At 37.4% G+C, this 26,836-nt stretch overlaps 1 protein-coding gene and 1 long non-coding RNA gene across 2 annotated transcripts in view; one reads left to right on the forward strand and one right to left on the reverse strand.

Annotated features, from left to right (window-relative positions):
* Window positions 1–21,220, forward strand: part of LOC145716598 (uncharacterized) — a 121,854-nt gene extending 100,634 nt beyond the window's left edge. The window contains exon 2 of the long non-coding RNA XR_014139408.1: window positions 21,084–21,220. This is a non-coding gene — a long non-coding RNA (uncharacterized LOC145716598). The remainder of the gene's footprint in view (window positions 1–21,083) is intronic.
* Window positions 19,575–26,836, reverse strand: part of NAMPT (nicotinamide phosphoribosyltransferase) — a 37,015-nt gene continuing 29,753 nt past the window's right edge. Inside the window, exons 8-11 of the mRNA XM_031026881.2 lie at window positions 24,950–25,069; window positions 24,126–24,266; window positions 22,837–22,971; window positions 19,575–20,775 (exon numbers count right to left, since the gene is read on the reverse strand). Coding sequence (XP_030882741.1) covers window positions 20,665–20,775; window positions 22,837–22,971; window positions 24,126–24,266; window positions 24,950–25,069 — 507 coding nt within the window. The 3' untranslated portion in view covers window positions 19,575–20,664. The remainder of the gene's footprint in view (window positions 20,776–22,836; window positions 22,972–24,125; window positions 24,267–24,949; window positions 25,070–26,836) is intronic.

Below are 26,836 nucleotides of genomic sequence, written 5' to 3' on the forward strand. Positions count from 1 at the left end.
CCCCCCACCACTCCAGCAACTCTCAGTTTGTTTCCTGAGATTAAGAATTCCTCATACTAGTGAGGTCATATGATACATGTCTTTCTCTGATTGACTTATTTCGCTCAGCATAATACCCTCCAGTTCCATCCACATTGTTGCAAATGGCAAGATTTCATTCCTGTTGATGGCTGCATAATATTCCATTGTATATATATACCACATCTTCTTTATCCATTCATCTGTTGATGGGCATCTTGGCTCTTTCCATAGTTTGGCTATTGTGGACATTGCTGCTATAAACATTGGGGTGCATATACCCCTTCTGATCCCTACATTTGTATCTTTGGGGTAAATACCCAGTAGTGGAATTGCTGGGTCATAGAGTAGCTCTATTTTCAACTTTTTGAGGAATTTTCTTCTAAATCTTCCCACATCACATGATCAGATTTCTTAATTTTACTTCCTAAACTTCTATTTCTCTATCCAAAAGAAAAAGTGATTTAAAATAGCCACCGAGGGACCCCTGGGTGGCTCAGTTGGTTAAGCATCTACCTTCAGCTCAGGTCATGATCCCCCAGGGTTATTATTGTTGAAAGCTGTAGTTATTGTTGAAAGCTAGCCCTGGGATCAAGTCCCGCATCGGGCTCCCTGCTCAGTGGGGAGCCTGCTTCTCCCTCTGCCTGCTGCTACCCCTGCTTGTGCTCTCTCTCTGACAAGTAAATAAACAAAATCTTTTAAAAAAATTAAGATAAAATAAAATAGCCACCGATTTTGGCATCTGCATCAGTGAAGTCTGCAGAATCTTGTTAAAAAGGAGACAGCAAGCCCAAAATGAAGTCACTTGTGTTAAACCCCACATCAGCAAACCAAGACTAAATGCCTATCCTTTTTTAAAAAAATTAAATTCTAATCAGTTGACATACAGTTCAGTATTAGTTTCAGGAGTAGAGTTCAGTGGTTCATCGTTTACACATAACACTCAGTGCTCAACATCACCCATCTATCCCATCCTCCACCCACCTCCCTCCATCAACCCTGTTTGTTCTCTCTAGTTAAGAGTCTCTCATGATTTGTGTTCCTCTATTTTCTCCCCTTCCTGTAAGTTCATCCATTTTGTTCTTAAATTCCACATGAGTGAAATCATACAGTATCTTTCTCTGATTGACTTATTTTACTTAGCATAATACACTCTAGCTCCATCCACATCATTGCAAATGGCAAGATTTCATTCTTTTTGATGGCTGAGTAGTATTCCATTGTATATACACCACATCTTCTCTATCCATTCATCATTCGATGGGCATTTGGGCTCTTTCCATAGTTTGGCTATTGTAGACATTGCTGCTATAAACATCGGGTACATGTACTCCTTCAAATGTGTATTTTTGTATCCTTTTGGTAAATACCTAGTACGGCAATTGCTGGACCATAGGGTAGTTCTATTTTTAGCTTTTTGAGGAACTGCCATACTGTTCTCCAGAGTGGCTGCATTCTCACCAACAGTGCAAGAGGGTTCCCTTTCTCTGCATCCTTGCCAATACCTGTTGTCTCCTGTGTTATTAGTTTTAGCCATTCTGACAGGTGTGAAGTGGCATCTCATCATGGTTTTGATTTGTATTTCCCTGATGATGAGTGATACAGAGAATCTTTTCATGTGTCTGTTAGCTATCTGGATGTCTTCTTTGGAAAAATGTTGATGCATGTCTTCTGCCCATTTGTTAACTGGATTATTTGTTTTTTGGGTGTTGAATTTAATAACTCCTTTTTGGATTTTGAATACTAAACCCTTATTTATAGATATATCATTTGCAAATATCTTCTCCACTTCTGTAGGCTGCCTTTTAGTTTTGTTGATTGTTTCCTTTGCTGTGCAGAAGCTTTTTATCTTGATGAAGTTCCAATAGTTCATTTTTGTTTTTGTTTCCCTTGACCCCAGCAACGTGTCTATTAAGAAATTGCTACAGCTGAGGTCAGGGAGGTTTCTGCCTATGTTCTCCCCTAGAATTTTGATGGTTTCCTGTCTCACATTTAGGTCTTTCATTCGTTTGAATTTATTTTTGTGTATGGTGTAAGAAAGTGGTCCAGTTTCATTCTTCTGCATGTGGCTGTCCAGTTTTCCCAACGCCATTTGTTGAAGAGACTGTCTTTTTTCCACTGGATATTCTTTCCAACTTGGTCAAAGATTAATTGACCATATAGTTGTGCATCCATTTCTGGGTTCTCTATTCTGTTCCGTTGATCTATGTGTCTGTTTTTGTGCCAGTACCATACTGTCTTGATGACTACAGCTTTGTAACATAGCTTGAAATCTGGAATTGTGATCCCTCCAGTTTTTTCTTTTTCAGAATTTCTTTGGTTATCCGGGGTCTTTTGTGGTTCAAATTTTAGGATTGTTTGTTCTAACTCTGTGAAAAATGCCTGTGGTATTTTGATGGGGATTGCATTAAATGTGTAGATTGCCTTGGGTACTATAGACATTTTAACAATGTTTGTTCTTCCAATCCCTGAATGTGGAATGTGTTTCCCTTTCTTTCTGTCCTCTTCTATTTCTTTCATAAGTGTTCTATAGTTTTCAGAGTATAGATCTTTTACCTCTTTGGTTAGGTTTATTCCTAGGTATCTTATGGTTTTTGTTGCAATTGCAAATGGGATTGATTCCTTGATTTCTCTTTCTGCTGCTTCATTATTGATACATAGAAATGCAACAGATTTCTATTCATTGATTTTATACGCTGTGACTTTGTATCAATTTTAGTAATTTTTTGGTGGATTCTTTCAGGTTTTCTGCATAGAGTATCATGTTGTCTGCAAAGAGCGAAAGTCTGATTTCTTCCTTGCCAATTTGGATGCCTTTTATTGCTTTATATTGTCTGATTGCTGAGGCCAAAACTTCTAGTATTATGTCAAATAGTAATGGTGAGAATAGACACCCCTGTCTTTCCTGACCATAGAGGAAAAGCTCTCAGTTTTTCCCCATTGATGATATTAGCTGTGGGTCTTTCATATATAGCTTTTATGATGTTGTGGTATATTCCATCTATACCTACTTTGTTGAGGGTTTTTATCAGGACAGAATGCTGTATTTTGTCAAATGCTTTTTCTGCATCTATTTACAGGATCATATGGTTCTTATCCTTCCTTTTATTAATATGGTGTATCATGTTGATTGATTTGTGAATATTGAACCACCCCTGCAGCCCAGGAATAAGTACCTCTTGATCATGGTGAATAATTCTTTTAATGTACTGTTGAATTCAGTTTGTTAGTATTTTGTTGAGAACTGTTGCATCCATGTTCATTGGGCATATAGGCCTGTAATTCTCCTTTTTAGTGAGGTTTTTGTCTGGTTTTGGAATCAAGCTAATGCTGGCCTCATAGGAGGAGTTTGGGAGTTTTCCTTCCATTTCTATTTTTGGAACAGTTTGAGAAGAATAGGTATTAACTCTTTTTTAAATGTCTGGTAGAATTCCCCTGGTAAGTGATCTGCCCAGGACTTTTGTTTGTTGGGAGATTTTTGATTACTGATTCAATTTCTTTGTTAGTTACAGGACTGTTCACATTCTCTATTTCTTCCTGTTTCAGCTTTGGTAGTTTGTATGTTTCTAGGAATTGCCCAGTTTATTACCATATAATTTTTCATAATATTCTCTTATAATTGTATTTCTGTGGTGTTGGTTGTGATCTCTCCTCTTTCATTTGTGATTTTATTTATTTGGATTCTTTGTCTTTTCTTTTTGATGAGTCTGGCTAGGGGTTTATCAATTTTATTAATTAATTTTATTAATTTTTTCAACAAACTAGCTCTTAGTTTCATTAATCTGTTCTACAGTTTTTGAAAATTCAGTATCATTTATTTGAGCTCTAATTTTTATTATTTCCATTCTGCTGGCTTTAGGCTTTATTTGCTGTTCTTTTTCTAACTCCTTTAGGTGTAAGATTAGGTTATGTATTTGAGACTTTTCTTGCTTCTTGAGGTAGGCCTGTATTGCAATATACTTCCCCTTAGGATTGCCTTTGCTGCCTTCCAAAGGTTTTGGACTGTCGTGCTTTCATTTGTTTCCATGTACTTTTACATTTCTTTTTAAATGTCCTAGTTAACCGATTCATTCTTTAGTAGGATGTTCTTTAACCTCCATGTATTTGTGGTCTTTCCAGATTTTTTCTTGTGGTTGACTTCCAAGTTTCATGGTGTGGTCATCTGAAAATATGCACGGTATGATCTTGATCTTTTTGTACTTGTTGAGGGCTGATTTGTGACCCAGTATGTGATCTATTCTGGAGAATGTTCCATGTGCACTGGAGAAGAATGTGTATTCTGCTGCTTTAGGATGAAATGCTCTGAATATATCTAAGTCCATCCAGTCCAGTGTGTCACTCAAAGCCATTGTTTCCTTATTTTCTGCTTAGATGATCTGTCCATTGCTGTAAGTAGGGTGTTAAAGTTGCTTACTATTATTGTATTATCATCAATGAGTTTCTTTATGTTTGTTATTAAATGAGTTATATATTAGGGTACTCCCAAGTTGGGGGCATGAATATTTATAATTGTTAGATCTTCTGGATGGATAGACCCCTTAGTTATGATATAATGCCCTTCTTCATCTGTTGTTACAGACTTTGGTTTAAAATCTAGTTTGTCTGATATAAGTATGGCTACTCTGGCTTTCTTTTGATATCCATTGGCATGATAGATGGTTCTCCATCCCCTCACTTTCAATCTACAAGTATCTTTAGGTCTAAAATGAGTCTCTTGTAGGTAATAGATAGATGGGTCTTGGGTTTTTTTTGTTTTTTGTTTTTTATCCATTCTGATACCCTATGTCTTTTGATTGGCACATTTAGTCCATTTACATTTGGAGTGATCATTGAAATATATGAATTTACTGCCATTGTTACCTATAATTTGGTGTTTCTGGTGATGTTCTCTGTCCTTTCTAGTCTTTTTTGTTTTAGTGTTCTTTCTTCCCCACTCAAAGAGTTCTCTTTAATATTTATTGCAGGGCTGGTTTAGTGGTCACAAACTCTTTTAGTTTTTGCTTGTCTTGGAAACTGTCTCTCCTTCTATTCTGAATGACAGTCTTGCTGGATAAAGTATTCTTGGCTGCATATTTTCCCCATTTAGCACATTGAATATATCATGCCACTTTCTTCTGGCCTCTCAGGTTTCTGTGGACAGATCAGCTGCTAACCTTGTGTGTCTACCCTAGTAGGTTAAGGACCTTTTGTCCTTAGCTGCTTTCAGAACTCTCTCTTTATCTTTGTATTTTGCAAGTTTCACTATGATAGGTCTTGGTGTTTACCTGTTTTTGTTGACTATGAGGGGAGTTCTCTGTGCCTCTTGGACTTAAATGCCTGTTTCCTTCTCCAGATTAGGGAAGTTCTCAGCTATAATTTGTTCAAATATACCTTCTGTCACTTTTGTCCGCTCTTCTTCTTCTGGAACTCCTATGATATCGATATTATTTCTCTTTATAGAATCACTGAGTTCCCTTAGTCTGTATTCATCGTGTAATAGCTTTCTTTCCCTCTTCTTTTCAGCTTCATTATTTTCCATAATTTTATCTTCTAGATCACTTATCTGTAGCTTGTCCCCTTGTTGTGATTACATCCAATTGGGATTGCAAGTTGGTTATATCATTTTTAATTTTGGCTTGACTACAGATTTTAGTTCTCTTACCTCTGCAGCAAGGGTTTCTCTGAAGTCTTCTGGTTTTGTTTTTTTTCAAGCCCAGCTACTATTCTCATGACTTTTATTCGGAATTCTTGTTCAGATATATTACTTCTGTCTGTTTTGAGCAAATCCCTGGCGTGGTTTCTTCTTGATTTTTCTTTTTGGGAGAATTCCTCTGTCTTCCACAATGTGGTGGGGTTACTTTTTCAGTTCTAGTTGTTCATTTTGATTTTCTCTGTCCTTGGATTGATTTCTTGGGTGTTCAAAATGATAAATGATTTGATATTTATCTAGCTGTGTTCAAGGGATGAGGCAAGCCTAAGGTCTCCCTACTCCTCCACCATCTTAACTCATTACTCCTTAATGCCTATCTTACCTGCAGTTTCAACCCCCCAGGAATGAAACCTTTAACCAGTCGTTTTGAAATCACCTGGCCAGCACTAGTGAGGTATTCCACCTCATAGGCCCTTCTCTTCCTCTTGACCTTGCCTTGACACAGTGCATTCTTTGCTAATAATTTTTTTCTGCCCCCTTTCTGCCTTTAAAAAATGTTGACTTTTCTAAAGCTCAGTGGAGCTCCTTTCTATTGGGATGCTGCTTGCTTTCCATGAATTGTTTGATCTTTAAATTTACTCAGTTGAATTTTTAAGTTTTTCGGCAACCCTTTGAGAGTTGAGTTAAAGTTATATTTATTTACTTTGCCTTGTTACAAAAACAATTGAAGGTGACTGAAATCTCAAAATTCCTAAGAGCACCACTAGAAGTTCAAAGAGAGATAAGGGCATTTGGTAGAGCCTTGAATGCTAATCTCTGTTCTGCAACTAACCAGAGTTCTCAATGTGGAGTCTGTGGAACAACCTGTAGAGTCTGTGGAACAACCTGCTAAGTTCTGTACTCTGCTAAGTTTATTTGCAAATAAGAATTTTTCTGCCAAGAGGGTACATAGCTTTAAGCAAAATCTCAGAAGTCTAAGGCCCAAGGAAAATTAATAGCTAGTGAACTACATACAAAAAATTTGTCCTTTTTATACCTTAGTTTTTTAATCTATAATTTATTTTGGGCTTTTTTAAAGTTTTATTTTAATTCTAGTTAGTTAACATATAGTGTTATGTTAGTTTCGGGTGTATAATATAGTGATTCATCAATTCCATACATCACTCAGTGCTTATCATGACAGGTACACTCCTTTTACCCCATCATCTATTTAACCCATCTCTCCCACCTCCCTCTGGTAACCATGTTTGTTCTCTTTAGGTAAGAGTCTGTTTCTTAATTTCTCTTTTTTTCCCTTTGTTTTGTTTCTTAAATTCCACCTATGAGTAAAATCATATGGTATTTGCCTTTCTCTGACTGACTTATTTTCCTTAGCATTGTACTATCTAGCTCCATTCATGTCATTGCAAATGGCAATAATTCATTTTTTTTTGCTTGCTGAATAATATTCCATTGTTTGTGTGTTTATATATATATCACATCTTCTTTATCCATTTATCAATCAATGGACACTTGGGCTGCTTCCATATCTAGGCTATTGTAAATAATGCTGCAAAAAACATAGGGGTGTATGTATCCCTTTGAATTAGTGTTCTTGTATTCTTTGGGTAAATACCCAGTGGCATGATTACTGGATCATAGGGTAGTTGTATTTTTTTTTTTTAAGATTTTATTTATCTGACAGAGAGAGACACAGCGAGAGAGGGAACACAAGCAGGGGGAGTGGGAGAAGGAGAAATAGGCTTCCTGAGAAGCAGGCTTCCCACAAAGCAGGGAGCCCGATGCGGGGTTTGATCTCAGGACCCTGGGATCATGACCTGAGCTGAAGGCAGATGCTTAACGACTGAGCCACTCAGGTACCCTGGGTATTGTATTTTTAACCTTTTGAGGAATCTCCATACTGTTTTGCAGACTGGCTGCACCAGTTTGCATTCCCACCAACAGTGCAAGAGGGTTCCTTTTTCTCCACATTCTCGCCAAAACCCGTTGTTTCTTGTGTTGTTGATTTTAGCCATTTTGACAGGTATGAGGTGGTATCTCATAGTTTTGATTCATATTTCCCTGATGGTAAGTGATGTTGACGATCTTTTCTTGTGTCTTTTGGCCATCTGTATGTTTTTGTTGAAGAACTGTCTGTTCATGTCTTCTGCCCATTTATCAAATTGGATGATTTTTTTGTGGGTGTTGAGTTGTATACTATCCCTTTATAGGATATGTCCTTTGCAAATATCTTCTCTCATTCAATAGGTTGCTTTTTAATTTTGTTGATTGTTACCCTCTGCTTTGCTGTGCAGAAGCTTTTTATTTAGATGTAGTCCCAAAAGTTTATTTTTACTTTTGTTTCCCTTATCTAGGGATAGACATATCTAGGAAAAAGTCCCATCAATGATAGTCGAAGGAGTTACAGCCTGTGTTCTCTTCTAGGATTTTTATGGTTTCAGGCCTCATGTTTAGATCTTCAATCCATTTTGAATTTATTTTTGTGTATGGTGTAACAAAGTGGTCTGGTTTTGCCAACATAATTTGTTGAAGAGACTGTTTTTCCCACTGGATACTCTTTCCTGCTTTGTTAAAGATTAATTGACCATTATCTATATAGTAACTATATAGTTGTAGATCTGTTCTGGGTTTTCTAATCTCTTCTCTTGATCTATGCATCTATTTTTGTGCTAGTACCATACTGTTTTGATTATTATGGCTTTGTAATATATCTTTAAGTCCAGAATTGTGATGCCTCCAGCTTTGCTTTTTCAAGATTTGCTTTGGATATTTGGGATCTAGTTCCATAGAAATTTTAGGATTGTTCTAGTTCTGTGGAAAATGCTATTGGTATTTTGATAGGGATTGCATTACATGTGTAGATTGCTTTGCATAGTATAGACATTTTAACAATATTTGTTCTTCTAGTCTATGAGTATGGAATGTCTTTCCACTTCTTTGTATTGTCTTCAATTTCTTTCACTAGGATTTTATAGTTTTCAGAGTACAGGTCTTTCACTTTGGTTAGTTTTAATCCTCGGTATCTTATTATTTTTGGTGCAATTGTCAATGGGATTATTTTCTTAATTTCTCTTTCTGCTGCTTCATTATTGGTGTATAGAGATGCAACAGATTTCTGTACATTGATTTTGTATGCTGCAACTTTACTGAATTTATCAGTTCTGGCAGTTTTTTGTTGGTCTTTTGGGTTTTCTATATAGGATGTCATGTCATCTGCAAATAGTGAATGTATGACTCCTTCCTTACCAATTTGGATGCCTTTTATTCCTTTTTCTTGGTTGATTGCTGTGTTTGTCTGGTTGCTAGTACTATGTTGAATAAGAGTGGTGAGAGTGGACATTCTTGTCTTGTTCCTGACCTTAGGGGAAAAGCTCTCAGTTTTACCCCATAGAGGATGATGTTCACTATGAGTTTTCGTATTAGGCCTTTATTATGTTGAGGCATGTTCCCTCTAAACCTACTTTATTGAAGGTTTTTATCATGAATGGGTGTTGTTCTTTGTCAAATGCTTTTTCCATGTCTATTGAAATGATCATACGGTTTTTATCCTTTCTCTTCTTGATGTGATGTAACATGTTGATTGATTTGCGAATATTCAACTGTGCTTGCAACCCAGAAATAAATCCCACTTGATCGTGGTGAATGATTTTTTTAATGTATTGTTGGATTAGGTTTGCTAGTATTTTATTGAGGATTTTTGCATCTATGTTTATCAGGGATACTGACCTGTAGTTCTCTCTTTTTTTAAAAAATATTTTATTTATTTGAGAGAGAGAGAATGAGAGAGAGTGAGTACATGAGAGGGGGGAGGGTCAGAGGGAGAAGCAGACTCCCTGCTGACAGCAGGGAGCCCGATGCGGGACTCGATCCCGGGACTCCAGGATCATGACCTGAGCCGAAGGCAGTCGCTTAACCAACTGAGCCACCCAGGCGCCCCTGTAGTTCTCTTTTTTAGTGGTGTGTTTATCTGATTTTGGGATCAGGGTGATGCCTCATAGAATGAATTTGGAAGTTTTCCTTTTCCATCTTTTGGAATAGTTTAAGAAGAATAAATATTAATTCTTTTGTAAATATTTGGTAGAATTTGCCTGTAAACCCATCTGGTCCTGGACTTTTTTTTGTTAGGAGTTTTTTGATTACTGACTCAATTTCTTTGCTGGTTATTGGTCTATTCAAATTGTCTATATCTTCCTGTTTCAGTTTTGTAGTTTCTATGTTTCTAGGAAGTTATATCTTCTAGGTTGTCCATTTTGTTGGCATATAATTTTCATAATACTTTCATAATTATTTGTATATCTGTGCTGTTGGTTGCTATTTCTACTCTCTCATTTGTGGTTTTACTTATTTAAATCATTTTTCTTTTTTTTCTTGATGAGTCTGGCTAGGGGTTTATCTTTTCAAAGAACCAGTCCTGGTTTCATTGTTCTGTTGTTTTGTTTGAGACTCTTCTTGCTTCTCAATTGAGGCTGGTATTGCTATAAACTTACCTCTTAGAACTGCTTTTGCTGCATCCCAAGGGTTTTGGACCACTGTGTTTTCATCTTCATTTGTTTTCATGTACTTTGTAATTTATTCTTTGATTTCCTGGTTGACCCATTCATTGTTTAGTAGCATGTTATTTAGCCTCCATGTATTTGTCATCTTTCTAGATTTTTTTTGTGGTTGACTTCTAGTTTCATAGGATTGTGGTCAGAAGAGATGCATGGTGTGACTTTGATCTTCTTGAATTTGTTGAGGCTTGTTTTGTGGCCTAATACGTGATCTATTCTGGGTAATGTTCTGTCTGTACTTGAATGTGTATTCTGCTGTTTTAGGATGAAATGTTCTGCATATATTTGTTAAATCCATCTGTTCCAGTGTGTCATCCAAAGCATTGTTTCCTTGTTGGTTTTCTGTTTAGATGATCTGTCCATTGATGTACCTGGGGTGTTAAAGTCCCCCACTGCTATTGTATTATTATTGGTTAGTTCCTTTATGTTTGTTATTACCTGTTTTATGTATTTGGGTGCACCTATGTTGGGTGCATAAATACTTAAAATTGTTATATCCTCTTGTTGGATTGTCCCTTTTATTATTTAATATATAGTGTCCTTTCATTTCTCTTGTTAAAGTTTTTGTTGTAAAGGCTATTTTTGTCTAAGTATTGCTACTCCAGCTTTATTTTGCCATCCATTTGTAGAATAAATGTTTCTCTGTCCCCTCACTTTCAGTGTGAGTTGTCTTTAGATCTAAAAGGAGTTTCTTGTAGGCAGGATGTAGTTTGGTCTTTTTTTTTAAATCCATTCTGTCACCCTGTCTTTTGATTGGGTGTTTAGTCCATTTACATTCAAAGTAATTACTGATAGATATGTATTTGTCACTGCATTTTTTTTGTGGTTGTTTCTTAAGATTTTCTATGATCTTTTGTCTTTCATGGTTTGGTGATTTTCTTTAATGATATATTTGGATTTCTTTCTCTTTGTTCGTTGCATATTTATTAGTGGTTTTTGATATATGGTTACCATTAGGTTTGTATATAACCTCTTTTGCAGATAGCAGTCTATATTAAGTTGATGGTTGTTTACTCCTCCGACGTTTTAGGTATATGTTGTCATGTTTTACATGCTTTTGTGAGTTCCTTTACTGATGCTTTAGAGAAATACTCATTGTAACTGCTTTTGGTATCCTACAGTTATACTGTCATTTTTGTCTCCCCTTTCCACTCAAAAGAGTCCCCTTTAATATTTCTTGCAGGGCTAGTTTCATCATCATGAACTCCTTTAGTCTTTGTTGTCTGGGAAACTCTCTCTCCTATTCTGAATGATAGCCTTGCTTGGTTGAGTATTTTTGGCTGCAGATTTTTCCCATTCAGCACTTTGAATGTATCATGCCACTCCCTTTTTGCTTGATAAGTTTCTGCTGAAAAAGCCCTTGATAGACTTATGGGGTTTTCCTTGTAAGTTACTGTCTTATTTTGTGTTGCTACTTTTAAAGTTTTATCTTTATCACTATATTTTGCTAATTTAATTACAATATGTCTTTGTGAGGATCTGCTTTTGTTGATTTTTCTGGGGGGTCCTCTGTGTCTCCTAGATCTGGATATCTGTTTCCTTCCCCAGGTCAAGGAAGTTTTCAGCTATTATTTCTTCAAATAATTTTTTTCTCCTTTTCTTTCTCTCCTTCTTTTGGGACTCCTTTTATATGAACGTTACTACATTTGATAGAGTCACTGAGTTCCCTAAGTCTATTGTCATTCTGTGTAATTCTTTTTTCTCAGCTTTCCATTAGTCTGTCTTTTAGCTTATTAATTTGTTCATCTTCTTCCAGCCTGCTGCTCATTCTATCAAGCAGATTTTGTTTCTTAAGCCCTTTATCCCTGCTGTATTATTCCTTTTCTGTGTTAATGGTCTAACCGATGACTTCCACTCTTTTGTAGAGTCCAGTATCTTTATGAACATTACTTTAAATTCTCTATCAGGCATATTACTTATATCTTTCATTTGGATTTCTGCCCATTGCCTTGTCCTGTTCTTTCATTTGGGACAAGTAACTTTGTCTTCTCATTTCTAAGTTTCTATGCCTATTTCTGTGTGTCAGGAAAGCCTCCTGATCTTGAGGTTAATGGCCTCATGAAGAAGAGGTCCAGTAGTGCCGTGCCATGTGGTGTCCTGTTCCCCAGGGCCTGGCGCTTCTGGGAGCGTCTCCAACGTGTGCTGCATGTGCTCAGCTGTTGTGTCCTGGCTGCTTTATCCTTCAGGGCAGTCATCTGCAGCGTCTCTCTTTGCCTGTTGTGGGCACTCTTTGGTTCCTGGCCTGAATGTGGCATGTTTTAACTAGGTGTGCTCTGGTCTGTTTTTGAAATGAGACCAGTCACCACCTTTGCTGGAATCGAGGCTCCACAAAACTCCCACACTGGTAGATACGGTGTGAGCAGGAGTTTGGGCAAGTCTTCTGGTGGAGGGGGCCAGCTGTGCTGGGACTGAAGTAAGCATGACTGGGAAGAGTGGTTCCCCCAGAGCACTTGGTGATAGGGCTTGGTGTAAGCAATTTATGTAGGGAGAGTGGATGCTGCATTGGCTCCCACAGGAAGCCCTGTGGTTATGCTGAGTGGTGGCAGAGGGAAATGGCAGTTCCTTTGTTACCAGAAGGGTCTCTCCACAAATTTTGTCTCTTTGGGATGTGCTCCAAGATGAGCAAATAACCTCCCCACTGTGTGCCCCGGGTGCTCTTCAGATCATGGTTTCTAAGCTTACATCCATCGGTTGTTTGACTACATTCTCTCCAAGAGCTGCACAGTGTCCTTGGGGCTCTATGTCAGCCAAGCCTGCTGACCTTTAAAACTCCAGGCTTTAAGTCCTACTGGTTTCAAGAACTTTTAAAATTTGGCCCCTCTCACTTTTGAAGCCAACTGCTGTGGGGATTCATTTTCCTGTGTGCTCCCCTATGTGTTAAGTCTGTCTCTAGCCCTTCTCCTCAACCACAGCTCCCTGCCCACCGCATTGGCCACAATCCATTTCTGTCCCAAACTGCATCTCCCCCCCTTCCTACCTTCTTCAATGTGGCCTCTTTTATTCTTTAGTTATAGAGTTTGTTCTGCCAGTCTTCAGGTCAATTTCTGGGGTATTTGGGATGATTTGATAGTTATCTCATTGTATTCGTGGAATGACGTGAGCCTAGGGTTGTCCTACTCCATGCCATTGTCTAACCTCTGGGCTCTAATCTATATTTTGATTAAACACCTTATTTCATGAATGTACTGTAATGATTTTTCAAAAAGACAGTAATATGTGAACATGCTTTGAAAGTTACCCATCTTTTTTAAAAAAGGTAAAATATTCTTTTTTTAATACTAAGTAAAATGTTCAGGGTATTAGCATTACATAGGGTACCAAAACATAGAAAAGCGTTTATCTTAATGGCATTTACTCAACATTTGTATGTCTATGAGCTGAATGCAGGAAATAGGGATGAATAAAACGCCATTGTACACGTCCTACACCATAGGACATAGACCCATGGATTGCAAGAGCATTTTAGAAATACACTCAATACCTGTGGAGCCCAGAGGAAGGGCCCATGGAGTGTGGATGGCAGATGAGTGAGTTGAATGCTTCTTGGAGGCGTTATCACCTAATCACCTAAAATGAGTTGGCCAAAGGAAGGCATTCCTGGCTGAGTCAGCATGAGCAAAGGCAGAGAAAACAGAAGATAGTGTATTGTGAATATGTGTGCATGAGTGTGTGTAAGGTAGAGCAAGTCAGTTAATCCTGGCACAGAAAACGAAAAGCAAAACAAGAGGCTATCTATGCAGCATGGGCCAGACCAAGGAGGGTTTTGTAGTTTAGGCTAGATTCTGAGCATTATCCTGGAAGCTAGAGGGAGCTTCAATGTTTTAAGCAGGGGACTGAAACTATTGGATTATGTTAATAATACTCTGGTAGTACAATGGGAGGGAGAGGGGGCTGGGATAGGAAAACTAGTTAGGTATTTTTTGTGTTGTTTCAGGAAGAGATTTGCAAGTCTGAAATGTGAGTTTGAGGGAAGACAGATCATAACATTTAGTAGGTAAATTAACAGGACTGTGAGTTTGATCACATGTGTGGGGTGGGAAATCTCACTTGGGTGGTTGGCTGAACCCCCAAATGAGGTAGATCTTCAAGAATATGCTAAGTTTGGACCTGTTGTATTTGAGTAGGTAGGTATCTGGGTGACAAGGCATCATAGAAAAATTCAGAGGTCTGGGCTAGAGATATCAATGCATAGAAGCTTTAGCAGATAGGTGATAGCTGAGACCATGAGAATGGCTAAGATCAGCCAAGATGAAGGTGGCGATAAATGGGACAGGACAACATTTAAAAAGTGTGAAGAAGAGCCCAAGAGAGAGAAGGGGCCCCCATCATATTACAACACAGACACAAAGGAGTAGTTTCAATTATTAGCAGTGGCAAATAGCGGAGAGATCCTCTGGTAAGATAAGAACTGAACACACTCAGTTGACAATCAGGAGGACACTGTGTATGAGGGATGAAGACCAGATGGGGATGAACATGAAGTGAGGCAGTAAATGTGCACAGCTTGAGAACTCTGGATGTGAATGGGAAAAGGGAGAGTACAGCTGGTGTTATCAAGGGAGTTAGTGTTTTTAAAAGGATGAGAGAAATAGGAACATGTTTGTTTCTGAGGAGGAAAGAAAGTGAGAAGTTGAAGATAAAGTTATTTTTTCCGCCGAGCTCAGGAATCTGGTAGAAATCTTCATGCTACTCAGGAAGACCTCATCAGAATTAAACTTGTAGCCAATTAATTCATCAGGATTGCTCATAAGCACAAGAGCTTAAGTTAAAAACTATGTCTTCCTGAAGTTTAAGTCAAAGAAGTAACAGCTCAGTAACCAATGATAGAATAAAACAAAAAAATAAAGTTGGTCAGGGTAACTTTTTAAATTGAATTTTGTTGTCAACAAAGAATGATGCTTCATTTCTCTGGGATGAATATAAATCAATGTAAACCAAAACTGTATTTTTTTGCAGAGACGATGCTATAAACCGGTAGAAAAGTCAATTGGCAACTTCTGCTCACCAAGAGAGTAGCACAAGCCATGAAATGTGGTAAAAGCCCCATGTCTCCTGTGAATACTACTACTACTACTACTGTTAATACTAAGTCACCAAGAGTCTATACCAATAAGGTGAAGGCTCAGTTGCCCTGTGGTAGTCTACAGGCAAATTCCTGATTATCAAGGCCCACTTCTATGTTCGTTAAAGAAATTTTGGTGAAGTTGGTAATTTGATTCTAAAATTCAAGAACATATTTCTCTTTGTTAGAATAATCTAAACAAATATTTTCCTAAGTTTTAATAGAACAAATAACTGAACCAAATAAAGATGGAGTTGTCTCTGGGGAACAGGTCACAATTAGAGAAACTTCAAATAAAATAGTAATTTAAAACGAGGTGGGAAGAACCTGAATACATGAGAGGTGACTGGTTTTATTTGGCTGCAGAATGCTTTGGCTGCTTTTTTTAAAAATAACTAAACAAAATGTAAATCTTAAAACATTCAAACCATTCAAAATAAAAAAATGCAATTTCAAAAATGTACTTAAAGGCTTGAACACTTGGGTCTATGTCAGTAGAAGGGGTGTTTGTAGCACGCTAATAAAATCAATACATTTTTTTATTGAGATTATGCCTTCCCTCCATTCATTATGTCAGCAAATATTGACTGAGTGCCTGGTAAAGGACATCAAACCTTTGGCAATACACGAAGTGCTTTTTATCAGTTTGTACTTGTCCATGCGTGCTCGGACACTTTGGAGAGGCTGAGCTCCTCCTCGTGCAGGCTGGCCTGGGTCAGTGGTCTCCACTGCCCGATCCCTTTGAGGCTCACACAGCTCACTGTTGCTGCCTCCTCTTGACCTCCTGGTCCCTTCCCTTCATTCACTGAACATGCTGGTGCCTCATACAGCTTTCTTCTACTACTTCAACTTCTGCCGTCTTTCTGGATGATTCTAATGTCCACTGTCCAACCCAATTGCCCTCTCAGGTTTCCTGATCTTGTTTTGTGTCTCATGATCTTCTGCATTTAGCCACTGCAAGGTCCTACCTTGGAAAGTACGACACCATGAACTTGCTACTCTCCGGATCATTAATCCAAGCATCCTGGTCTGAGTCTAGTGTTTCCTGTCCTTCCAAACCTGCCTGTTCCAGCAACTCCCAGTAGATCAGAGCTGCTATCAGACTGTCCATCGGGCTCCCTACTACCTTCCCAGTGCTCTGCGTAGCCCTCATGTCCTTACCTATCCAGTTTAGATATGTAGGACCATTATTTCAGCAATTACTCAATTAGCATCCCTTTGTTTTATCAGACTCATCTGTCAAAACACCAAGTATCTCCATGTTCTCTGTGTCTGTACCCAGGCATCAGGGTGCTACTATTGAAGGGAAAAGAATCACAACTTTCACTTTTAAGTTCTCAGTCACCAAACAGCTGGGTCCTCCACACTGTTCTGTAGTCCTATTATACTGCCCACAAAAACTATTTTAAAACCTCCTTTTTCAAAAGCCCAATCCCCTTTGGTCTCTGACTTCATCGAGAAAACCACAGCCTGCATTGGCACCTATCCCACTCCCATCTGCAAGCCTGCCAGTCTCTCAACCAGCGCTTTGGACCCCATCGTCTTCCACCCTCTTTGGACCCCAGCACCATCATGGAGTCCTTCTGGCACTGTTACCTTCAACTTCTCCCTCTTTCCCGAGTCCTTTTCAGATACAAAGCAGTAGCTAAAAAGGGAAGGGAAGAAAGACACACTGTTGCCTCATTTCCTGCCTCCTTTTTACATCCAGAATTCATTGTTGTAAGGCAGCCGCTTTCTGCCGTGTGCCGTCTCTACCGTGGAGGGAATGTCTGTAAGCCACTCGGTATTTCCAGGTTCAGTCCAGTGGGCGCTTGTAATCCCTCACTCTGCTCGGTCTCTCAGCGGCACCAACACCGTGCACAAACACTCCCTTCTTTCATCCTTCCTTTAGTCCTCCCGGTTTTCCCTTCATCTCTTTAGCTTCTACCTGTCTTCTCTGCTTAGCTTCTGCCACTTACCTTTTTAGAGTTCCCCTGGGTTTGCCCTGGGTCCTCTTTTCCTTACACCTTCCAGCAGAGATTGGCCCATTTTTTCTTTAAAGGGCCATAAAGCAAATGATTTTAGGCTCTGCAGGCCTTAAAGTCTCTGTCACAACTTCTCAGCTGTGCCACTGTGGCGTGAAAGAGGCCACAGGCGATAATGGGACCAATGCGGGTGGCCTGTTCCAGTCAAACTGCATTTACAAAAACAGACGGGCTGGATGTGGCACGTGGTTTGCCAGGCCATCGTCTGTCTCCCTAGAGAAGTACCCTTTCCTGTGTCTCTCAGGACCAGCTCTACCTCACAGTCGTACCTGGAGACCCTCGTGTCCCTAATATCCACATTCAGATGTCTCCATGGCGTCTCAGATCTTAACCTAGGACTCGTGCCCTTTCCCCCCCAAATCTGGTCTCCCTTCAGTGTCCTTAGTAAGAGGCACTGCCATTCAGATAGATAGCTGCACGAGGCAGGAAGGAGAGCAGTCGTCCTTGATGCCTATCTCCTTTTCTCGTTCTTTGAATTGGAGGAATACCTAAAAGGGGGTAAATCTCGAAATGGCCAGTATTTGAAGCACACAGTCGTCAACTTTATCATTTCACTAATAGAGCTAAACTTTATTTCCATGTTTATTACATGTTCACCTTTGATGTTGTATACATATTAGAATTAACATACAACTTGGGAGAAAAGCTGGACATTCTCCACTGAATGGGTTAAAAAGGAATGTGAAACTACAAAATCCTTGTTGAAGTGTTGAATTCTAAATTATGGCAAACAGAACAATAATTACCTTGCCATTTTTCTCTTTCTAGTTCTCCAAGATGAATTTCATTATAAAATATTTTCATAACAATTTATTTAAAGAAAGGAAATAAGGGCTAATCATTAAAACCATTTGACTTGAAGTATAGCGTACAAAAATTAAAGAGTCTTAACGCAGAACTCCTATCTTCTATTTAAAATACAAATACTTCATGATATTATGAATTGAGAGGGATTAACTGACGTCAACTGCAAATCTAATGACTTAAGCAAACCCATACATGCCATTTGCTTTTGTCTGGAAGATTTACGCTGATTTAAAGGTGATACACAGCAGAATTCTATTTGATAACTATGTCAACCATTTGCTACTGAGTATGGGGATGGCCAAATATTAAGTGCTTAGTCATAGAAATTCAGATGAATCAGTTCCAAGGGGCTAATTAATCATCCCCCCCCAATCTATGGCCATGTTACTAACGTACAGAGTTTAGCATTCACTGAAAGTTTTAGGATAAAACTCCTCTAGCTACTCTGAAACTGCTGAGATTCACAGTACACAAAGAGTATTGTCTCTAGTATAATTCCGATGTTTAAACAAAATCAAAATTACTGGTGGTTATCAAAGTTGTTATTTGGTAATAAATATGTTTTTTTAATTTTCTATAAGCCCCTTAGCACATTTTGTGAAGAAAGCTGTGTTTTTAATACTAATTTTTACTTAGATACATTTAAAAGAATCGGCGTAAAATTATTTTCCACTAGGAATTACAGGATGAAAACTCTTAATAAAAGTGAATAATGCTTATTATTCTCAATAAACAAGTGTTTAGAATCATCTGCAAAAACCATGTTCTTTTTAATGATGTTTTTAAGAGACATTATTCTACTGATAAATACCTTTCTCATGTAACTGTTTAGGACAGATGATTTATGGCTTTTTAATTTTTAGTTTCACATTTAATGTCATGTTGTTAAAGCTTTCAAAATCAGTCTTCCAAGATCAGATTCTTGAATAAGAACAGAAAGGACAAAAGAGAGACAAACTCCTTATCAACATAGCTTCCTCCCTTCCCTGGAAATCAACATTCTCTTAAACTTCAAGGCACACACTCCTTTTCTTAGACCCCAGGAGCCGAAAGACTTTTTCTGCAAAGGGCCAGATAATTAAACTTCTCACGCTTTGTGGGTCATATGGTCACTATGTAACTACTTGGTTTCTGCACTGTCCTGAGACAGCAGTCATAGACAATAGGTATTTACAAAGGAGAGCAGTCTGAACTTGGCCTGTGGGCCATAGTTGGCCAACTCCTGCCTTAGAACAGATGATGTAAATAGAAAAGAATCATTAAAACTGGTCTCTAGTCAGATGTGACGACTGACTCAGAATCTAGCAGTTAATCACTCTAGAACATTTTGATGTTGAACACGTTGAATGTAGCCAACTTACTACTCTTGGTTAAGATTCTTCTATTCAAACTCATGTCACCATGCTTTAATTTATCCTCATTTAAGAACTTGCTTGAGCATTATTTATTGAGGGATTCAGTTTAAAATTAATAAATGATGTCCATACAATTTAATATCCAATTTAATTTTTAAAAAACTTAATGAAAATATAACAGAATCAAAACATTTAAAATAAGTACACTCACTACCCATTCCAGTAATTCATTTAAGTCATATCAACTATAGAATAGGAAAAATAAATTCAGAAGTGTAATTACTTTAAAATACACTACTTCCACTTTTGTTAATATTTTACATTTATGTATATATTCTATAGTGGAAGCAGAAATTCTCTCTAAAAACATCTCCTTAAAATCTTGAGGTGCATGTTAGAGCCACAGGCAATATCTGACATATAAAATTGCAGTACAGGCCTTCAAATTTGGCATTTCACTGGTACAATACAATGACCAACGTATATAATCACTGTACAGTGCCTAGACATTCCAGTCAGAACCATTATTTTCTGTAATGTAGAATGATTAATACATATTCTACAAGGGGCAGTGAGGTTAGTAATTCTATAGGGTATGTCCCGACATAATTTTCAAATTGTACAATAACACAAACAACTCTGTTAAGGCCATGTTTTATTTGCTGATTAATGGACAAAAGGCAATGTAATTTATTTTCAAGTATTTTCTTGAAAGTCTGTGCTCATAAAAATCATGAAAAGTTGGAAAGACTGTTAAATCACTGAAACTTTAAATATATCTTACACAATCTTGTTTGTACAAAAATACAAGTTAAATATAAACATAAAGCAATCAATGATTTTATGCAAATCTGTTTTATGTGATCTTCAGTTATATATAAAAGTTTCTGGGTTCTGTTATTTGTGAAAAGATCAATACCAGATTGAATTACTATCTATTGGCAAAGGGCCCTAAAAAGCTTACTTTAGCATTAATCTTTTACATGGTTAAGTGCATTTCCTAATTTGAGATCACCTAAACACGGAAAAAAAAAAAAAAATGAAAGGGCAGTATGTCCATAAACCAACAAATAATTTGGCTGCAATGTATCATAAAACACAAAGAAACCCCCACACATCTGTACAATAAACATTATATACTCACACGCAGGTGTCTACGTGCGTGCATGCACGTACACACACACACACGCAGGCGAGCACACACACCCACTCATAAAGCCTAATGAGGTGCTACTTCCAGTTCGATATTCAGCTTTGCATTTTTTCTTATTTCATCAAATGAATAGCTTTTTGTCACCTTCCCATTCTTGAAGACAGTATGGAGAAGATCCTGTACAAACATAATAATACTAAAATGTAATGGTTATATTAGACTATCAAGCAAAATATACTTCAGTAATGCTTTGATGAATCAGACTGACTAGTCAAATACAGAGATGTTTGATGGTGTCCAAATTATGAAATAACTTTATACACAATGCTGGTGGAGCAGGCAGAGAGCATGGCAATATCTAAAAGGGCTTTGTAAAAATATTTAGCTTTAAAAGAAGCAATGATCTAAATATTCTTAAAAGTTTTCCTTGAAGGAAAAACAAAACAAAAAAAACCCCACTAGCTGATCCATCTCTATGTTTTCAGGTGGAAGATGCCTGCTGCCCAGAAGAGCCATGCTGTTGCTGATCATCATGACTGACAGTGAGCGAGGAGAGCCTGCCAGACCTTCCCTTGTTCCTAGACAACAGGCTCAACACTGATTAAACTTACCAACCCTGGAATTTAATAAATTTCCTAGTCACTGAGTTTTGGACTTAAACAAAAAAACCCCTAAAAAAACAAGAAACCAAACCAGAAACAAAAGTAAGTATTGATTTCTTTGATGAATGCACAGTGACTGATTTAAAAACTGTGTATATTCCAGAAGTTACTGATACATGTAATCCATTTGATCTATGCAAGGGTAACAATCGAGAATTAAAACTAAATCCCCTTTTGGGTCTGGTAGAGCCACTTGGTCTCCCTAAGGAACTGTCTGCCTGCCTTTAGTTTCTCTTTAAAACACCCACAGATATAATCTGTCATGCCTAAGTTTTCCATCAAGATTGAGGTATGTGACCCTTTCTTTCATAAAGTTAAGTACTATCAGAGAATGGTGGTTCCTACTCTTAAATCAAAATGGCATTTAGGATTATAATTGATTACTGCCTCAAATGTTCTAGAGTACCATTTACATACTCTTAAAATCAGTGCCTTTTTAAAATCATAGTTAGGTCTGTGTCTAAAATGTCTCTAGTCTATCTGGAAACACTTGGTAGCTAAAAGAGTTAAGTGAAGGCTACCAAAGCCCTAAACAACAGGGTAGACCTAAAAGTTAGTTTAGGTTTGATTAAATACTTTTCATTAAAGACAGAAAAATATTTTGGCTCAAAATCTTTAAAGAATATCAAAGTAATATACTTTAAGCAGAATATCTGATATGGTATTAAGAATCCATAGTAATAAATTAATGTTTGGTATAAACTTTTTTTTTTTGGTATTAACTTCTTTCTGATAATATGAATGTTCATGAGTAGTTTCCCTCTAAAAGTGAGTTTTTTCAATCCAGTGGCTTAAATAAATTTTGTAACTTCTGAGTTCACGAATATAAGTGTACTTTTGCATGTTAAAGACCGTTAGATCATATGGACTTCAGCACACTAGAAATTTTTCCAGTTTGGTTGATTTGAATCCAAAAACTTGGTTAAGTCTAGGTTTCACCAATTATTATTATGTCATCAGAATCCAGTCCTGGCCTTTTCATATCTTACACTAACATAACATAATTTGCTTTTTTTTTTAAGCCCAGAATTGCTGTGAGAATCATATGAGACTAAAGAAAACCATCTCGACTGGATTCTGTTAAGTTAAAAAAATAGTTATCTTTAAGAACATCTCAGAATTTGGATAGCCCTTCCTTTATTAAAATTACCAAAGTTTTACTCTAACATCAATAGCTTCCTTTAAGTATTCTTGGCTACTCCTCTTCAGAAATTATTTGCTGCTAAATTGGCAGTAAGAGTAAGATCAAATACACAAAAGCTTGTTGAAGCTTATCAATCACTACCCTGTGGGTCACTATGTGGAAGAACTTTTACTTTGTTTTTTTTAATGTTATAAAGTTTTTCACTCCATTGTATGCCCAATCTCACTTAGGATCTAGCCCCATCTTGCTTTTCATCTTATTTTGGTAGGCTAGGTCAGCATTTGTACACTTTTTACAACAAAAGTACTTCGTCCTTCAAGAAAAAATTTGTTTTGAAAATAATTAAAAAATACAACATAAGAGCCCCCTTTCTTAATTTGGAAAGCTAACCTACTGTTAAAAAAAAAAAAAAGATCAGCATAGATAACATACATGACCATATTCCTCAAGGTCTCCTTTTCCTTCCTCAAGTGTAACAAAATTCCCTGCTGGTGTCCTATGTAAAGATAATCGACCCTTTTTGGATCTTTTGTTGGGATCAGCAACTGGGTCCTTGAAGACATTAATCTGGAAGAAAGAGAAATAAGACTAATCAGGAATGTGGACTCAATTCCCATTAAAGAAAAAAGTTTATACATAATTTATACATAAACTTTAGGTACTTTATAGGTATAACTAAATGAATCCACATCTGGCTTTTAGAAGCATAACTCTAGCCTGTGTTGGAGGACAGAGTCCTCCGTTATGTAAAGTATGAACAAAATCCAAGTACTGAATATCCTTTCTTACCACTGTAGATAACTACTACTCTAGTTGTAGGACGTCACTGAAGTTAACATGTAACCCTTAAGGAATCTTTTATATTTTGCATTGCCTTTAACTGATTCAACTTATAGCACATGCTACCGAAAAAAAAAAAATCTATGTCAAATGTATTATAGAATCTGTGGCAAGGGAACTAGAATTTTTACTAAGGTAAAGGCTTCCATTCATTCCATTACTTGATAACCTCTCCTTTTGTTACTTTTTACTCATTCCTTGTTATTGTGAAAAGCAAAGAAGACCTAGAGAACCTCAAGAGAACAGAAGGTTTGTTTAAAGATCAGAAGGTAGGAGGCCAACAAAATAGAAGCAAGTAGTGAATCAACCCCAGAACTTTCCAAAGACAGACAGAAATGAAGTAAAGCAGGGAACCAACCCAGGTGTTCTGAGGAGTTCTTAGTCTCCCCCACTCCCACCTTTGGATCCACAGATTCTCAAAAGTCTATGAAGGGTCAGGGCAATTGCTGTTCAGCTGCCTGAAACAGACAGCTTGGGTTCCCCTGTTTTAAGGCTATTAGAATGGGATTCTGGCATCACAACTCCAACCTCATGCTGCACCTTCCTAAAACACTGACAGTGCTGACATGCTTAGCTTTAGTATGTGATGGCTAGGTTAGCTGGCATTCCCACTCGAAATGGTCAGCTCTTTGACTCAAAGGTAGAATACTGAACTAGTGGGAAATGACTGGCCTTAAATCATCTCTTAAATCTTATTCTTCCTCCTCTCTCCAAGTCATGTTATTTTTTACCTAATGTCTCTTTTCTTTGTTTTGAGTCAAGGTCAGTGGTACATGTAAACATACTATGAGTTTAGGACCATATCCTTCAGTAGAATGCAGTTATTCAATGCAACAGTCAGACATAGAAGTTAACACAGGAGTAAAAGTTGAAGGACATACCCCAAGGCCATTGGTTACAACATAACTACACTTGAAGGAACAATTCAAGAGATCTCTTGTTAACTTCTGTAGCAAAGCTCCACCAGAACCGAAGGCAATGTTTTCAATACTCCATTTTTTTTGCTTCATGCCTTCTACAATCTAGAGGATTAAAAAACAAAAACTAAGTAATCTGATAAAGGTTATTTTTGCTGAGTCATACTGATGAATAAAAACATCCTAGAGCCATTTTATAACATCATACATGGTGAGGTAAGAGTAAGGCCTACAGAATTATATTCCACATTTTCTCTTTTAAAAGACCTACCCACCTCAAAAAGGTATAACTGTGAAAGGAGGGGATTTCATTCCAAGCTCCTGCATGTGTGGTGTTGCCATTCTGACTGTGGTTAGGGTTGGGGGAATGAAAGAAATGAGGGAATGAGAAACAACTGGTGATAAAACATTTAAGGTTTTGTGTCTACCGCAGGAATATAGTGTATAATACATAGGATAGACAAAATATGTGTTAATTGACTGTTTATGTTATTGGTGAGGTTTCTGGTTAATAGCAGGCTATCTGGAGTTAAGTTTTTGGGGGAGTCAAGAGTTATATATGAATTTCTGACTGTGCTGGGTGGAGGGAGTATAATAATGCAACTCCTGCATTATTCAAGAATCAACTGTTTATAAATTTTAAGCAATTAACAGAAAAGACATATGATCATAAACATTTATGAAAAGAATCACAGCTGTACTTAAATTATTAATGTGCTATTTACCAAACTGATAAGGAACTTAATTCTGAGGATTGCTTTACTGGAACTTTAATATAAAATACATACCTCTTGTAAGGTATTAATATCTACTCCGTCCCCTTGAATAATTCTAAGATAAGGTGGCAGCAACTTGTAGCCCTTTGAGTTCTCAGTAACAGGGAACTTCTTACCCAAAATATCCAAAACCTGTAGGGGAAAATACACACCCAACACAAAATAACTACAACTGAAAAAAAAATGTGTAAAAGCTTTCCACAGTTAAAAAAATGACTTTGCTAGACAATCTTGAGAATATAAAAATTGATCAAATTACTTAAAACGTTTTACAACACTATGTACAAGCCTTCTAAAATTTAGTGTCAATTCCTTTTGATTACATTAGAAACAGGCATGCTATTTTTCTCTCATGTCAATTTATACTGTAAAGTTGCTCAAAACACAAGTTTTCTCCTTCCCATTTTTCAAATTATACAGATTCAAGAAAAAAACCTTTAACATTAGGAAATTAAAACAGTAAATATAAGTGAGCAGAGTGGCCCAGTGAAAGCATGCGGGCCCATAACCCAGAGGTCAATGAATCAAAAACAGTAAATATGGTATTTTTAGTAGGTATATAAAACATCATTTGACAAACCTATAATTATGATTTGGATTTATTCTGCCTATGCCCAACAGTTTGTTTGGCTTACTTATTTTTTTTAGATTTATTTACTTGAGAGAGAGAGAGCAAGCAGGAGGGGCAGAGCGAGAGAGAGAGAGAGAATCTTAAAGTGTGAAGCCTGATGCGGGGCTCCATCCCACGTCCCTGAGATCATGATCAAGAGCTGGACGCTTAACCAACTGTGCCAGCCAGGTGCCCCTGTTTGGCTTATTTTGTCTGACAGAACCCAAATATGAATTACAAACCTCAAAGAAATTATGATATGCAAAGCTGGAAATGAATCATATATAACCCAAGTTTCTCTGGAGTTCTCATTTAAAGGTGACACCCATTTTTTTAAAGACAAATTGCATATTATGCAAATCATCCCGCTCGTTCATTGCCTACTAAGTTTTATTTTATTTTTTTTAAAAGATTTTATTTATTTACTTGAGACAGAATGAGAGAGGGAGAGAGAGCACATGAGAGGGGGGAGGGTCAGAGGGAGAAGCAGGCTCCCTGCCGAGCAGGGAGCCCGATGCGGGACTCGATCCAGGGACTCCAGGATCATGACCTGAGCCCAAGGCAGTTGCTTAACCAACTGAGCCACCCAGGTGCCCCGCCTACTAAGTTTTAGAACAGCTGAAATTCCTGAACACTGATCTAAAATTTCTCAGAAAGCTTGGTCAGAGATATAAAAGACCTACCAGACATGTATTTACCCCCAATCACTCCCTTTTCCTAAATAAAGATTTTACCAATGAGAAAATTACATATTGATGACTTGGTTTATTCTTAACTAGGTCAGTACATTTTTATTAGGTAACAGGGAAAACATGAAACCTGTTAAGTTTGCTAAAACCAAATTTATTAGTATTTCAGACTAAGACCTTCAAAATGGCCTATTATTGAATGGAACAGGAAAAGACTTCCTTGGTTCTATATCCCCCTTTCTCAAGGGTAAGTAATTTATCATCTAATCATTAGCTGGGAAAGTTTGGTAAAGTGGAAAGGCAGGAGCCAGAAAGATCTATGTTGGGTATTTGGCATATTTTACATGTTGTGTGACCTTTAGCAAGTTATTTTAACCTCTCTAAGCCTGTTGCTTTGTCTATAAAACAGATGGTAATATTTATCATAGGGTTTGCATAAAGATTAAATGACACAGCTTAAGTAAAGCACCTAACACAATATTTTTCTAGTGGTAGGCATCAAATAACCTGCTCTTACTACTGACTTTCAAAGAAGGCAAACCAAGTCCTGAACGCTAAAACAAAACAAAACAAAAAAAACAAAACAGCAATGCTACATTG

The sequence above is a fragment of the Leptonychotes weddellii genome, chromosome 12 (genome assembly GCF_054177405.1).
Source record: "Leptonychotes weddellii isolate Sample4059 chromosome 12, ASM5417740v2, whole genome shotgun sequence".
Lineage (NCBI taxonomy): Eukaryota > Metazoa > Chordata > Mammalia > Carnivora > Phocidae > Leptonychotes > Leptonychotes weddellii.